The sequence below is a fragment of the Gossypium hirsutum genome, chromosome D12 (assembly GCF_007990345.1).
Source record: "Gossypium hirsutum isolate 1008001.06 chromosome D12, Gossypium_hirsutum_v2.1, whole genome shotgun sequence".
Taxonomy (NCBI): domain Eukaryota; kingdom Viridiplantae; phylum Streptophyta; class Magnoliopsida; order Malvales; family Malvaceae; genus Gossypium; species Gossypium hirsutum.
The window spans coordinates 50734800-50749388 of record NC_053448.1 but is presented as its reverse complement, the minus strand read 5'-3'; the positions used below and the strand labels follow the sequence as shown (position 1 = coordinate 50749388).

At 34.3% G+C, this 14589-nt stretch overlaps 2 protein-coding genes across 6 annotated transcripts; both read right to left on the bottom strand.

Moving 5' to 3' along the window:
• Positions 1–413: 413 nt before the first annotated feature.
• LOC107940658 (uncharacterized) lies at positions 414–3513 on the bottom strand. 5 transcript variants are annotated; one of them, XM_041106999.1, is made up of 8 exons: positions 3286–3513; positions 2841–3178; positions 2509–2580; positions 2003–2067; positions 1741–1897; positions 1382–1462; positions 1084–1173; positions 414–931 (listed from the first exon to the last, which is right to left on the bottom strand). In XM_041106999.1, exons 2-8 carry the CDS (start codon positions 3090–3092, stop codon positions 815–817), a joined length of 834 nt encoding a protein of 277 aa, XP_040962933.1. In that variant the 5' UTR covers positions 3093–3178; positions 3286–3513; the 3' UTR covers positions 414–814. The 5 variants fall into 5 exon arrangements, with proteins under 5 accessions (XP_040962933.1, XP_040962935.1, XP_040962934.1 ...); XM_041107001.1 differs by having other exon boundaries at positions 2841–3125; XM_041107000.1 differs by having other exon boundaries at positions 2841–3112.
• Positions 3514–3670: 157 nt separating this feature from the next.
• LOC107940657 (probable apyrase 6) lies at positions 3671–8652 on the bottom strand. Its single transcript, XM_016874089.2, has 8 exons — positions 7704–8652; positions 7054–7166; positions 6378–6485; positions 5901–5955; positions 5291–5476; positions 5108–5205; positions 4720–4916; positions 3671–4548 (listed from the first exon to the last, which is right to left on the bottom strand). Exons 1-8 carry the CDS (start codon positions 8308–8310, stop codon positions 4275–4277), a joined length of 1638 nt encoding a protein of 545 aa, XP_016729578.1. The 5' UTR covers positions 8311–8652; the 3' UTR covers positions 3671–4274.
• Between the last annotated feature and the right edge of the window lie 5937 nt (positions 8653–14589).

Here is a 14589-nt window from a genome sequence, read left to right as displayed (position 1 = left end):
TATGTTTTCACTTGGCAGAGACCACAAAATGGAATGTTACCAAAAACACAAGTTAAAGGCAGAATCTTTAACTGGCTTTACTTTTAAGGTTGTTCCCATATAGATCATGATCAAGTCTGGTAGAGAATATATGCTCTTTTCTTTATAGAAAAAGAAAAAGAATACCACCAAGTATTGGCATCCATTGATGTGACCAACTAGTTTAGTGGCGTCTGTAGTGGGACTCGCATTTCAGATTTTAACGATTCCCAAATGGTATTCGAATTTCACCACTTTTGCTTTAATGAGGTAAATAATTTAGATTCATAAACACCATTTGTTTACTTCTTTCTTTTATTCCTCCCAACATCCCCATACAACTCAAACCATCCGGATTTCAACAAGTGTCAAATACAAATCTCTCTCAACACAGATAGAAAATTGCAGAAATTTGTTAGATGATACTAGTACAATATCTGATATATCGGATACAAATGTCAAACACGAAAATTAAAAATAAAAAATAAAAAGAATAAACAATAACATATGGCGACCAGTTTCTTGCAATCCAATCAACAGAAATTGAAAATCTAGATGGAGAGAATGTGTGAAGTTCACATACAAGACACAATGATGGGCACAAGATATGGACATGACTGAGTCACCCATAGCAATTCATTGAAACAGAAATCAGTAGAGCTCCAAAGCTTTGTCCACCAATAATTCGTGGAATAAAAAGTTCAAAGATTTTCAAGTTCAGTGATAGGGCAAATGAGCGGAAACGTCATCAGTGTTCATCAACTAGCAATATAATGGCAGTGCAGAGCTTCATGCTTCAAACGCTTCCCTGCTGGGGACTCACTGTAGTTCCTGATGCAATGGTAAAATGCATACCCCTATGTTGCCCGGATTGTAGCACAAAAGCAACCTGTGTTGCAGCCGCTGCCACTTCCTGATATGGATACGATACAATATCAACTGACGTATAAAAACCATGTCTGTGATGTAGTCTTTTGTTTAACTTGAAGCTATTCCAGGCTTCCCCGGGGAGAGAAATAAAAAAGTGGTTTTCAAATTGAAAGTAGGAAGTAATGATAAAATAACCTGTCTTTGCCTTCGTTGCTGTAATATACTGATGGCCCAGGCCATGATGTAGCATGGCAAGAGAAATACAGCAGCACGAATAAAGAAAAGCTGAAACATGAAACAAAGCAATTTAAGAAGAAATGGCCCAGGCCATGATGTAGCATGGCAAGAGAAATACAGCAGCACGAATAAAGAAAAGCTGAAACATGAAACAAAGCAGTTTAAGAAGAAATGGCTCCAATGGGATGATGACTTTAATGTGGATGATTGAGAAATGCTATGCGAAATACTTTATGCAGCTTTTGGCAAAACTTACAGAGAAGAAAGTAGACAAATCTTCGTCTGAGTCGGGATCGGGAACATTCAATGCATGGCGCAATAGCAGAAGTCCCATTAACTGATAAAAATGAAGAAAAGAAAAATATTAATCACTTTAAAAATGAAGTCTTAATTAAATGGTAAAGTACAAAACTGAAGGTCATCGAGTTAAATGCTGTAAAATCCTTTGGCCAAATTAATTCATCAATATATTTCCTTGAGGCATAGTTTATGTATTAATAAATAGAAACGATAATAGTCCAATTTTCAGGAATTAATGTTAAACTCACTTAAACAAGCATGTTAAACATGATTATAAATTAAATGTGTCGAGGAGCTTCATAACTAAAAGCTTACAATTAGTGCAGCTGAACGGCAAAAAGCAGCTCCACTGGCATTTGATGCAGCATATTCATCATATTCGGTTTCCAAAAACTGCCGTTCTGCCTCTGCAATGGCTAAGAGGCGCGGATCACGCAAGTCCAGTGGGGTGCCAGAGATTGTCCAGACTCCACTACAAGACAGATATAGAAATTAATAAGATGGTATCTTCCAAACAGATCATACAGAGTAGTTGTCAGTGTCATCTGCAAAAAACATGTGAGGCCATCAAACTTACCCAATATCGATAGAGGTTTCTTCAGTTTGGGTGCGAGGTAGAGCAGTGTAACCTGGTTCATAAGGCTGCAAGGCAAACAGAAAGGACAGACTACCTCAGCAAGGAGACATAACCAAATATGAATAGCACTAAGCATGAACTAAGAATTTAACAAGGCATCAGCAGCATTTAAATGCCTAAATGTATCTGACCCCAAGGTTGCTCAAATCCAACCACAGCTGTGATAAATTCTGAAAAACAACATACATGATAAGCCGGGGCTTAAAAGATAAGGGTTTTTCCCATAAATCAAAAGGCTAATAAAAATTCTTCATAAAAGCCATCAATTTCACCCTCTTCCACACTCACGTAACTACTTCGGAATCCTCAAACTTTCTATTCCTTGCACAAAAGGCCTTAACTTTTGCTAGTTCAAATGAAAAGGGATGAAACCAAGGTGCAGTAATCGATGAATGTTACTAAACAAAATAACGAATTTGATAAGGGATGCTAAAGCAAGTACATACCTGATGACATATCTCGCACTTTATATTGCCTTTCTCGTTGCACCAATGCTGCACGCATTTTCTATGTGCATACTGCAAATTGAAACATATAGAATTCAACAAATGATTGTCATAAATCTTGTTTAGTATTTAAGAAATACCAAAGCAATTACTGATCATAGCGAAATATGCATAATTTTATGAGGTTCATTAAACTGAAAACTAAATCGTGAAGAAAGCTTTAGATAATGCACTTTCTATTTCGGGAAAAAATGTTCTTGATCGAACTATTTTTCATGAAAAAGAAAAGAAATGCAAGTTAAACAAAAAATATATATATCTAATAATAATACCTTGAGGCTGCCACTGCAGGCACATGGAGTCTCAAGATTCTTAATGGAATCTTCATCCTGGCAAATGCGGCACTCCGCCGACTGAATCAGCGGCTCCTCCTCCTCCTCTCCGTTGACAACCTCCTTCTCCTTAGACTCCAACAAGCACGACGACCCCGGAACCTCCGTTGAGGGACCAGCATCCGACTCCTCCGGCTGTACGGCCTCCGGCTTCACCAGACGGTCGACACCCAAAACCAGGTGATCACTCATAATTTCTACAAATTTAACAACTTCGATTTCTAACTATTTAATTCAATCGGAAAAAATAAAATAATAAGAGGGAACCCGGAATCGCTCTGAGTTAGAGCAGCGAAACCGGGGGTTCCAAATAAATGAAAGAATGAGAAAGTACTGAACGAAGAAATCAAAGACAAAAAGAATTAAAAATATAAAAAAAAATTACCTTCAGCGGGAAAAAATGGGAATTTGTGTTTAATTAAGGCAACGAAGAAATAGGAGAGAAAATTTCTAATTAAGCTTGTCTTCCATTTTTCTCTTTTGTTCTTTGGCTACGCACGCGTTTTTCCTCTCTAAATTTCCGTTGATTGGGAGCTTTTTGTAAGAAATTTTGCTTTTCCTCAAATATGTAATAATAGTAAGAATATATATATATTTTTTAAACAGAGAGGAGAAAATAGGTGAGCTGGGGGAAGACTGGGATTTGAGTGGAAAGAGACATGGAGAAGTCAATCGATACGCCTCCAAAAGGGTATTTTTAGAATTTGAGATCGCCAATGCACATTAGCTGGCTCACCTCCTTTTCTCTCTTTCGGTGCCTGTCCTTGCTATTTTATATATATGAAAATTTGTTAAATTTATGAAAAATAAGAAAATCTTACATGCTAACATTATAGAACATAGTATCATATATGTACACATATGAGTGCTACACCCTATTGGAAGAGAAGAACAAAGGTAATTTCAGGGGTGTGTAAGAGAACATATGAGAAATGAACAAAATTTTCTTAAGAAAACAACAAGGCAGCCATTGTAAGGCACTTCAGGGACAATATTTGAGGAAGATGCAGTGATACAGCTCTGAAAATACCCCCTCGTCTACTTCCCACTACTACTATTTCATCAGTTTTTATCTAATCCTGTAGTGTAGGTAAAAAATGAACAGTCAAGTGGTATAATAATAAGGGTTTTGGCACTTCCGGTATATACAAGAATCAGAATCTAGTCATCTATCCTGGTTCCCCCATGAAAAGATTACACTCAATCCTACGGTAAAAGTTGATGATATACAATCTTATATTTCCCACTCACATGGTGAACCTAAGTGGAGGGCATCTTAAACCAAGGAAGCATAATCATAATATACCATCATAAGACATGCATTCTCCTCCCTTGGCTGCAAACTCGTAAACCAATCTCCTCAGGACAACAATATCATTTTCTGCCAATACGGGTCACTATATATCGTCCTTTCTCTAAATCATACACTGTCTTCAACTCGGGTTTCCTCCATTTCAATATAAACCAAGCTATGAACATCAATATTGCAGAAACGGCAATGATGGAGAATAGCGTGGGTGAATCATTGCTGATAATGGTAGTTATCCAATCAATTTGCTGCGCATCCAACTTGGCCATGTTTTGTAATATGAAAGCTCCCAAGGCCCAATCTAGTGGTATATTTTCTACCCGATTAGCAAAGCTGATCCTGTTTAAAGGCTGAATCACATTAGTAAAATTTCAATTCTGAGAAAGAATAAGAACACTATTGACAAACCCCCAATTTGATATTTCCATATGGAGGAAAGCCACAGTGCTGAAAAAGCCAATGAACAAACATGGTTTGTTTGCTTTTGAGGACACTTAGCAGGAAATATACCTTTCATCATCCAAAGCAATTCCAAGGCTATCATGAAGTAAGGCCACAATATATGCTGAAGAAAAACAATAGCGCAACAGTTCTTCCTCACCAAGTGATTGGTGCTTCTTCTTCAATTTTGACCAATCTTCTCCACAGAAATGTTGCCCCGCCATCATGAGATCAGAAAGAGAGGCCCTTTGATGCAACCTAAAGAACTAATCCAACAAGAGTAGTCAAACAAAGAAATGGAAGCAATTTAGGAAACAGAAACTCAGTGCAACCATGAAAACATCACATGGGCTAAGGTTGTGCATGCAAGGCATATGAAATGTCTGTGTGTTTTGGGGGAAGGGGGGGGGACTAAGCAAGCATAAGCCAGTAGGAGAAAGGGAGATTATAATTATACCTTTGAGGTATGGAAGAAATTTTCTGTAGCCAAAAATTTTCCTTGAAGCTTGGGCATGAAAACAGACCCCAAATAACAGCGGTAGTTGGAACATTTTTCTGCATCTCAGAATATATATCATGATTATAATCATGTGGCACAAGGTAATGCAGTAAATGTAGTGGTTCTAAGAGAGTTTGTAACCTTTTCCGTTTTGTAATAGCATTAATGCAGCAGATCTGCACCCTGAGAAGTTACCAGTAGCTTGAAGTTCGGAACTATATTTACTTTTTTCAGCCGTATAACCCAGTGAAAGATTTGATGATGGAGCCAAGTAACCTTTAGGTGTACAAGGATCCATGTACATCTCCTTATTAAGAGAGCCAGAAGCTGTATTAAGGTAAGAAAAAACATAATGAGCCATATAAACATAATAACTTAACAAACTAGTACCACACCATCTCTATCAAAGGTAACAAAGATTTTGTGAAGATATCCAATAAAAAAACTTTCGATTCTAACAAGCTTTTCCATAATGTCCAGTATGAAAAAGCCATAAATGATCAAAGGTAAAAAGAAGCCAACTTTTAGAATTAAACATTCAACTCAGCCTAAACAGTCAAAACCGCAATATACAAACAGCGCTCGTACTCAAATTTAGATATCTTCCTTAAGCTTCAACATTGCAAGACTCTAGAAGATGATTAAATTAGAATTCAGCATGAGTGAAATTCCTAACTGGAGTTCCATGCACAATTTCAAGCACTTCTAAGCCTGCAAAACTTTGGCAGAAAGAAAATACATCAAAACTTACCAGGACTGAAATCTCCTTTAATTAAGGATTCCCTCAATGATTCATGTGCAACATCCTGAAAATAAAATGATGAAAGTTAAAAGCTCCTAGGTTGAGATTGAATTTCTTAACAGAATGTCTAATAACATACCATACAAAATCACAATGCAAAGCCATATTGAAATAATAATCATACTAGTTAGAAGTTAGATATGTATTGTAGTCATTACTGTTTTTGAAGGGAAAAAAAAACTTGCAGTAGCACAGTCAATCAGTCAAATAAACATCCAGAATGTTATGGAAAAAAATGTCCTTATATATATATTCTCAGAACATTCGATTTTAACTATGCAAAACATATCAAAGATCTCCTTGGAATTTCAAGAAAGTTAAACCGTCATTCTTTATGGAATAAAATGCCTACAATTGGAACACGACAGCCTAGCAACCATAACAAACAAAAAAAGTAGATGAATAGCTATTGCATGTAAAGGTTACCTGGCCAAAATGAAGAAAGCTGTGACTATAGAGACTGTAAGTGAAATTCCCAAACTTGATGGAGCGTGAGAACTTAGAAGGCATAGGCTCACTTGAGAAAAAGGTTACCTGAAAAATAAGTATAAGCCAAGTAATGGCAATCTTATAAGCGCTTCTCAACTTATACACGCAGAGCACCAAGCCAAGAACATACGTAATGGCATCCAATGCATTTGCAATGAGTTAAATAATAGCCTCTTCTTTCTTTTAACCTTCCCCCCCCCCCCCGGGGTTCTTTTGACAATATATATAGTTTCATTGCTTTAAGCAGAAGTAATGCCATCGACAACAATAAATTTTTTCATGTTAATGCCCATTTCTTGAAATGACACCAACATGTCATTTTTAAGGACAGATAACGAAATTTAGTTCATGGCTCACACTAAAAACCTGCTTCATAGTTATAAGTTCAATAAAGAAACTTTTTACAGTGGGTTACGAAATAATCTAAGATATCATTTCTTGATACACAATAAATAGCTTCAAGGAACTCTAACATGTAGGACCTTTAATTATAAGCTCAAATGACTTGTAAAATCTAGAGTGGAAAAATCTAATCAATTCTACCAAAACATTATAGGAAAGAATTCCAAATTAAAGAATCTAGAAGCAGGGAAGACTAAAGATAACCACAAACCTGAGCAGATGCCCCACCAAGTTCAATAATTCCAGTTGTATCCAGAGGATTACCTCCAAGAGTACCAAGTGCATAGTTTGCAACAACCCAAGCATAGACCCCCTCATCAGAGCCTAAGACAGTTAGAGCATCCAAAACTTAGCCTCAAAAAAAGTGGATCAGGGATTAAAAACTAGATATAAACAAAAGGACTGAAAGATTTCCAGTCTTGACTACAAGAGCAGATCTTATTTAAGCTCATAATACATAATAAATACAGTCAGGAGAGAGAAAATGAGACGCAAATATAAAAAATATCATAAGTAGTTATCAATGAAGTTGGTTCCCTCTGTGATATGTAATTTCAGCCAAAATGGACCAAGACAAACAACCATTGTTCACGTTAGAATCAACATAAACCATTATACTAAAATGTGGACTAACCGCAGTGTACTACTCTTCCCTTTCCTACATCTCAGTTGTAAAACACCATCGAAGTTTTCCCCCATTGGCTAGCAAAATTCACTTAAAACATGGTCAAGACTCAAGTACTCTATTTCCTACCACTAAAGATGAACTTATACCTCTTACTACTCTTCTATTCCTATTCACATGTTAGATTCAAAACAGATCACATTGCATTACCACTAAAGTAACCCGCATTGTATTACCTGTAATAACTGACGCCCACTCGTCGTGAAACTTAAACCCAGACACCCTAAGCACCTTCCTGCACTCGTCCAAAATCCGCTCCTGCAACTCAACATCCAACAACCTCAGCCCAGCCGTCGCCATTAACCTAATTTCCGTCTCTGCCAACTGTTTTCTTGGAACTTTCTTCCTCCCAAACTCCAGAAGCTTTCCCAAAGAATCCGAAACAGCTTCCGGATACTCCACGTAAGCCGACAACCCCGGATTAACCTTCAAGCTATCTGACCCTTCTTTAAAATCGAAAACCAGGTTTTTGCTTCCATCAACTCTGTACCGAAACACGTGGATCCTCGTTCCCGTGCTTCCACCATCGATTATGATTCCGTACTTCGTGGACACTGGTGAGGAGAAAATGAAAATGGAACTAAAAATCAATAAAGCGAGAGATACGGATACTGAGATTGCAAAGAGAGAAGGGGTAGGCTTGGTTTGACGAAGGTTTCGCGAAAAAAGAGCGGTGGATCGGGAATTGGGTCGGGTTTGGAACTTAATTGGATCCATTTTAGGTTGGTTGGTGGTGGTCTTGAGTTCGGAATCGACCCGATGTCGAGCATTCAATCGTCGCATCAAAAGATCAACAAGTACTGCTGGGAAGAAGCATGTGATTGTTAATAATACTACTCAAGAAAAGAATTGAATTTTAATCGAAATTGAAAGGAAAAAAAAAGGATTTCTAGGGTTTTTGGCTTAGAATTGGGATTGAATTGGAGAGGGAGAGAGACTATGACTTTCAGAGGTTGCAGCTCTCTCGCTCTCTGTCTTCTATCTGATTCTTTCTGTCTTTTGGTTTTTCAGTTTAATATGTTTGAAGCCTTTACGCGAACCATAAGCGCTCTGCAATATTTCCGGGTCGGTTCGTGCTTACGAAATTGTCTTTACCAACGTTTAAAATTACCAACGTTCGAGGACGTATCACATTAGTTTAAAGGGTTAATAATTAACTTTAGCCCCTAAACTATATTTAAAATATTATTTTGATATTTTTAACATTGTTCTTAATAATAAAAACTCAAAAAAATAATTCAAATTATAAAAATAAAAATTCTAAAAATGCTCTTTTTATGGATGTAAAATTGTAAGTCATGTATGATAAGTACTCTGAAAAGAGTCACTGATTAAAACCGTGGAGGATGCAAATGCGGCAATGGAGAAATTTAGTGCAGTGTAGCCCCCTATACTTTCTATTGTTGTTATTGTATTTTCATGGTGATGATTTCCTTGTTCTTTCATGTACCGTATCAAGACTTTTTAACAATGTGGCTGATTGAAAAGAAAATAAAATAATTAAGCAGTTGTTGCACCCTTTTCCAAATATGGACCTACATGTAGATGTTGCTTATAATGTTGATATACTTTCATCTGTTTTCTTTTCCTTTGGCAATAAAGTAAATAGATATTTATGTGCAATGTTTACAACATATTTCATGTTTCATTTTTATAATATTTGATAGATTTTTTAATATATTTGGTAGATTTAGAATGAATCTAGTTCGCACCATATACTATTGGAAGCTTACTCAAGAGGTTAATTATTTAGTCATTGTAAAAGATTACGGTTCCAATACTTATCATCATTTATTGTTTTGTTTACATGAAATTATTAAATGTAATTTCGATGGACACTATAATTAGCGGAGAACATTTAAGTAGTTCTATCTAAGGCTGCACATATTGGGTAGAGCCTATACAGATGTTACATGCATAATTGTTGAAATTAGGTCAGACTGATTAGTGCACCATCTGAAATAAGATAAAAAAATCAATTAACTCGCAAATCAAAATGAATCACGGTTAAGCCATTAATTATCAACTACATAAACTAACAAAGAAACCCGATTGAATTGATTCCTACATGTTTGGGCCAAATTATTCTAGCTCAAACAAAAATATTTTGGCTCAATTCCTTTCGGCATTAGCCCAAACCCTTATCACAATCTATAATATTTAAACAAATAAAATAGGTTATAAATGAAAATGAAAATGAAAAACAAAAGGCAGCCATTTTCTTGGGTATTTTACAAAAAAATAAAAAAAATACCAAAATAGTATAACTTTTTTTATTTATCAAAATGGTACAAAAAACAGTTAAAAAAAAACTGAAAGAAGGGCCTGCCACAGGCGGCACCTTTGGTGCCTGTGGCAGAGGCGGCACCAATTGTTCGTATTTCGGCTTTTTGTTCGTATTTTTTTCCTGAATTTTATTACTTTTAAAAAATATATTATTTTCTAATTTTCTAATTTTACATTATTTTAGTGCATTATGTTTGAAATGTATTCATTTAGTGTGTTTTTTTGTCGTCTGTCATGCTTCTTTGTACCAGATTCTTCACTTTTTTTTTTTTGTGCTTGGTGCTTAGCTTCACTGGGATCTTGGGTCACTTCACAGTGATATTATTGACACCTTATTTTTGGTGAACGAATGGGAGATGCATGTGAGAGTGAATAAAAGGAGTGGATCATAGAAAATAAAAAATGATAGGGTAATGAAAGGGAGACTAGGCTAATATGTCTTTAAGGTTGTGATATAATTTAGTTTTTATTTTTCTTTCTTTTTTTAATTTTTAAAATGTTATATAAATATAAAATGAAAAAAAAAAGATAAATAAGTGTTGCACTGCTAACCTGCTTAGGTCTCTAAAAAACCGTTGGAAAAGATGGAAAAGTATGTTAAAATTTTAAAAAAGAGTGGTGCTTGGGCCTCTAAAACATTAGGAAAGATAAAGATGGGTTGTAAAGTATTGAGTTTAGGTTGGATTATTGTATTGTATGACTCATCAATTTATGTTTGAATTGGATGAATTAATTGATGGACCGAATTGGTCAAATCGAGAATCAATGGTTTGACTTGTTTTGTTGAGATTTAGTGTTGTTAGTGTAAGTTTATGTCATAATTACTTGTAATTTTTCGAAGAGATTGATTTAATAAAATTTCATCATTCATATCAGTATTTTTTGTATTTGCCCTTAATGATTTTACACGCAAAACAAAATGAACAAATAAATAGTGGCTCATTGATAACATAAAGTTAAGACAGTTGTCGTAGCGATTAGTACTGGCCACATCAACAAAGACCATTAGGATGTAACAGTCATTTAACGCTCTTAACCTGAATCAACTCAATGAATTGAAACTACCTCAAGCATAAATTTTGAAGATAAATTGTTCTTCGATAGTCAAGCTCAAATTTAGCATCCAAAATAGTTTATTTAATAATTTCAAACTAGAAAGCTCTAATAGTTGTGCAATGCAGTGTAGTTTACAAAATTATCGAAAAATTTATCAGACATTGGATTATAGCACCTCCAAATCAAGATTGCTACCGGTTTAGATAAGGGGTGTTACATGGCAACTGTTAAATCTAATGGTTATAATGCATAATTGATAAATTTTATCAGTGAGAGGTCTCAATTGAATGTAAAATACTCGAGGGGCTTATTGAGTTTTCGAGAATACCATTTTGTATAGCATTTAATCTAATATTAATTAGTAATGAACTCTTAACAACCATTCCGTTAAGTCTTAACTTATATGGAGTAGTAGTTAAAGTTTCTGTCAAACATTTGTTTGACACATAGACAATCCTATCACCCCTAATATTGCACAAAATACAATCATTTTTGTTAAACATTCAATTAAGAAAATAATAATATGAGATTTTGGATTAATGAAAATATTAAGATTTTGGAAATTTTATATTCAGGTTTGAGTTCTACTTTGTGTGAACTATATATGAATATTGTAATACCATAAAATTTAGTCTTTGAGAAAGGATAAATATTTTAAAAGTGAATTAAGGATTTGGAGAGAAAGCATGAATAATGAAATTTAGTAAGGACTAAATTGCAAATTTTTTAAAGTTAAAGGACTAAAGTACAAATTGAGCATTTTTGGAAAATTGGTGAAATTGAATTATTATTTTTTTATGAATATGATATGGATATGTATTTGTGGGGTGTGCCTCGCATTTACCGGACACATTGCAAGCATCTTAGATGAGAATTGACGAGCAACCAAAGAAGGGCCAAAATAGGCCTAACATGGCTGTTAGAATTGTGTGACCCAAATTCTTGTTAAAATAAAAGGACAAGTCTATACTACTCTTGTATTATTCGAATTCGACATAGTGAATTTTCTTCTCCTTTGCCCGTGGTTTTTTCCCTGAAAGAGTTTCCACATAAAATCATGTGTGTTCTTTTTTCTCTTTCTTTGCAATTCATTGTCATTATGGACATTCAATTTTCACATTGGCGAATGGGACGTTGTGACGTCACGACATGTTCTCCTATTTAGCAACCGCGTTTTAGACTTCAAGTAGGACTTCTTCTCCCAATTAGACTCTGATTATTCTAGGGATATTTTAGTATGATTAGAACTCTAATCTTAGCCTATTCAAAGAGGCCTTGTATTCCTATTTTGATATATCAATCAGTAAGGGCTTTTCTTGAGGGCAACAAGATGTAGTCACATATGAGTTTTGATGAGAGTTTCTTGGTAATTATGGAGAGTATTTTATACCCATTTTGTGAGTGCCCTATGAGATTTAGGGTTTTGTTTACCAGTTTGCTCTTTGGGATTTTGAGCTTTGTAATCGGGGTTTTGGGTAATGCACGTTTAGTACATTTAGGTTAATTTTCTCCATGTTGTACTCTCGTATGTTTACTCGTTTAGTGAAAAGTCAAAGCCTTTTTTGTCTGTGGTTTTCCCTCTTTGAATGTTTTCCACGTAAAATATTTGTGTTTGGTCTTTTCCATTTTTATTATCTCGTTATTTATACGAGTCGATCCCTAACAGTATTGATAAGTGGAGTTGGAAATTGAGATAGAAATTAAATTGAATCAAGTGGAAAAGTACAAGGACTAAAGTGCAATTTATCATTTTATAGAGAAGGGGCCTAAATGCAAATTTTCCATATTTGATTGATATTTAGAGACATAATGTTGGGATTAAAATTTCATAGCTAATAAGGTGGAAAGTTTGTGGAAATTTATGGAAATTAAGGTTGAAAGTGTTGAAATTTGATTGGATGATGGAATAAATGGACTAAATTGAAAAATAAAAAAAGTGTAGAATTTTCTACACAATTGAAAGGCTGAATGACAATAACTTGGGGCAGCAAAAATAAAAGGGAAAGAAAGGAAAGAAAAGAAGGAAGGAAAGAAAGAAAAAAAAAAAAGGAAAATCTCCCATGCATTTTTCTTGAATTTTTCTTTAAAACCATAGTTTAATTTCATATCCTAGAGAGCTATGGAAATATTTTCAATCATGGGAACAACTTGGATAAAGATAAGAGTGAAGGGAAAGCTTGGAAAAGTGAAGAGAAAGGTTAATTTCAAGTGAAAAAAAATAGGTAAGTACTTAATTGAATTCAAGCTAGTTTATTTTAATTTGAATATTTGAGTATTTAAATTTTAATATGAAATAATTAAATAAGATATTATTAAGATTATTGAATATGCATGTTGAATTTAGTAGTGAATATGTTATTAAAGGTATGTTAGTAATGTAAGAAATGATAAAGTGACAATTTAGTGATTAGTGAATGTAACGACCCCAAATTCTCAAGTCAACATTCGAGCGTTGACTTGGGTTGGCGATGAATAAATTTATTTTGGGATTGAGTCTTGTTGGAATTAATTTGGATGGATTTTGGACCTTTTTATAAGAAATTAAGGATGTTGGGAAGCTTGTGTGAAGTAGAGGGAAGATGGATGGCTAATATGGTGATTTTACCATTTTTGAATAAAAGTCTTCTCCCAATTAATGGGAAAAGATGGCTTGGCAGATTGAGGTATGGGATAAAGTGGATTTGTCCTCATTTTTCCCTATATTATAATCACCCTATTTTTTTCTTTTTACATTTCTTCATTTTTTTTCTTCTTTCCATCTATTTCCCTTAGCAAACCGTATAAAAGGAGAAAGATTTGAGTGAGTTCTCACCATTTTTATTCTCCAAATCTCAAAGAAGGTAAGGTCTTGATGTAACACCCCTAACCCTTATCCGTCACCGGAATAGAGTTATGGGACATTACCGGACCTTACGGAATAAATACGAACTGTAACACCTGTAATCCTTATCCGTCACTAGAACAATGTTACAGAGCATTACCAAACTTTACGAATTAAATACGGACATTTTCCAACCTTTGTTACACATATTAAGAATCAATCATATAACACTCATATTGTCCTTTAGATGGACCCTCGAAGCCCAATATTCACCTTAGAAGTGAATCGGGACTAAACCGGGTATTCAGGGAATTTTTCCCAAAATCTCAAAAATTTTCTTAAAAGCAAGGGACACACACCCGTGTGTAGGGGTGAGCATTCGATCGAATCGAATCAAAAATTTTCGAGTTAATCAAGTTTTCGAATCTCATTTTATCATCCTAACTTTATTTGAAGTTTTCTCGAATCGAGTCGAGTGAGATGGAATTCGAATCGAATCGAATATATTTGTTCGAGTTAAATTTTAAAAAATAATTTTGGATCCTTGTAACCACTGTCACCCACCTTAATCAAATTTTTTATTAACTTTCATCACCTCATAATTTATTTATTAATTTTTTATATATTGGTTAGCTTTTTTGCTTGCGTAGTTGTTTCAATTATCTTCAGATTCTTGTCATTATGTATTTTGGAATTAAAAAATATATTAAATGTAAAAATATGATTTTTTTAATAAAAGTTATTTTAAAAATAAAATGTGAAATTGATACCAATATAAAATTTTAACACGAATATTTTATGGCATAATTAATAATTCAATTTTAATATAAATATTCAATATGACTAAACAATTCAATAATATAAATAATATAAATAATATAAAATGTGAAATTTAATTT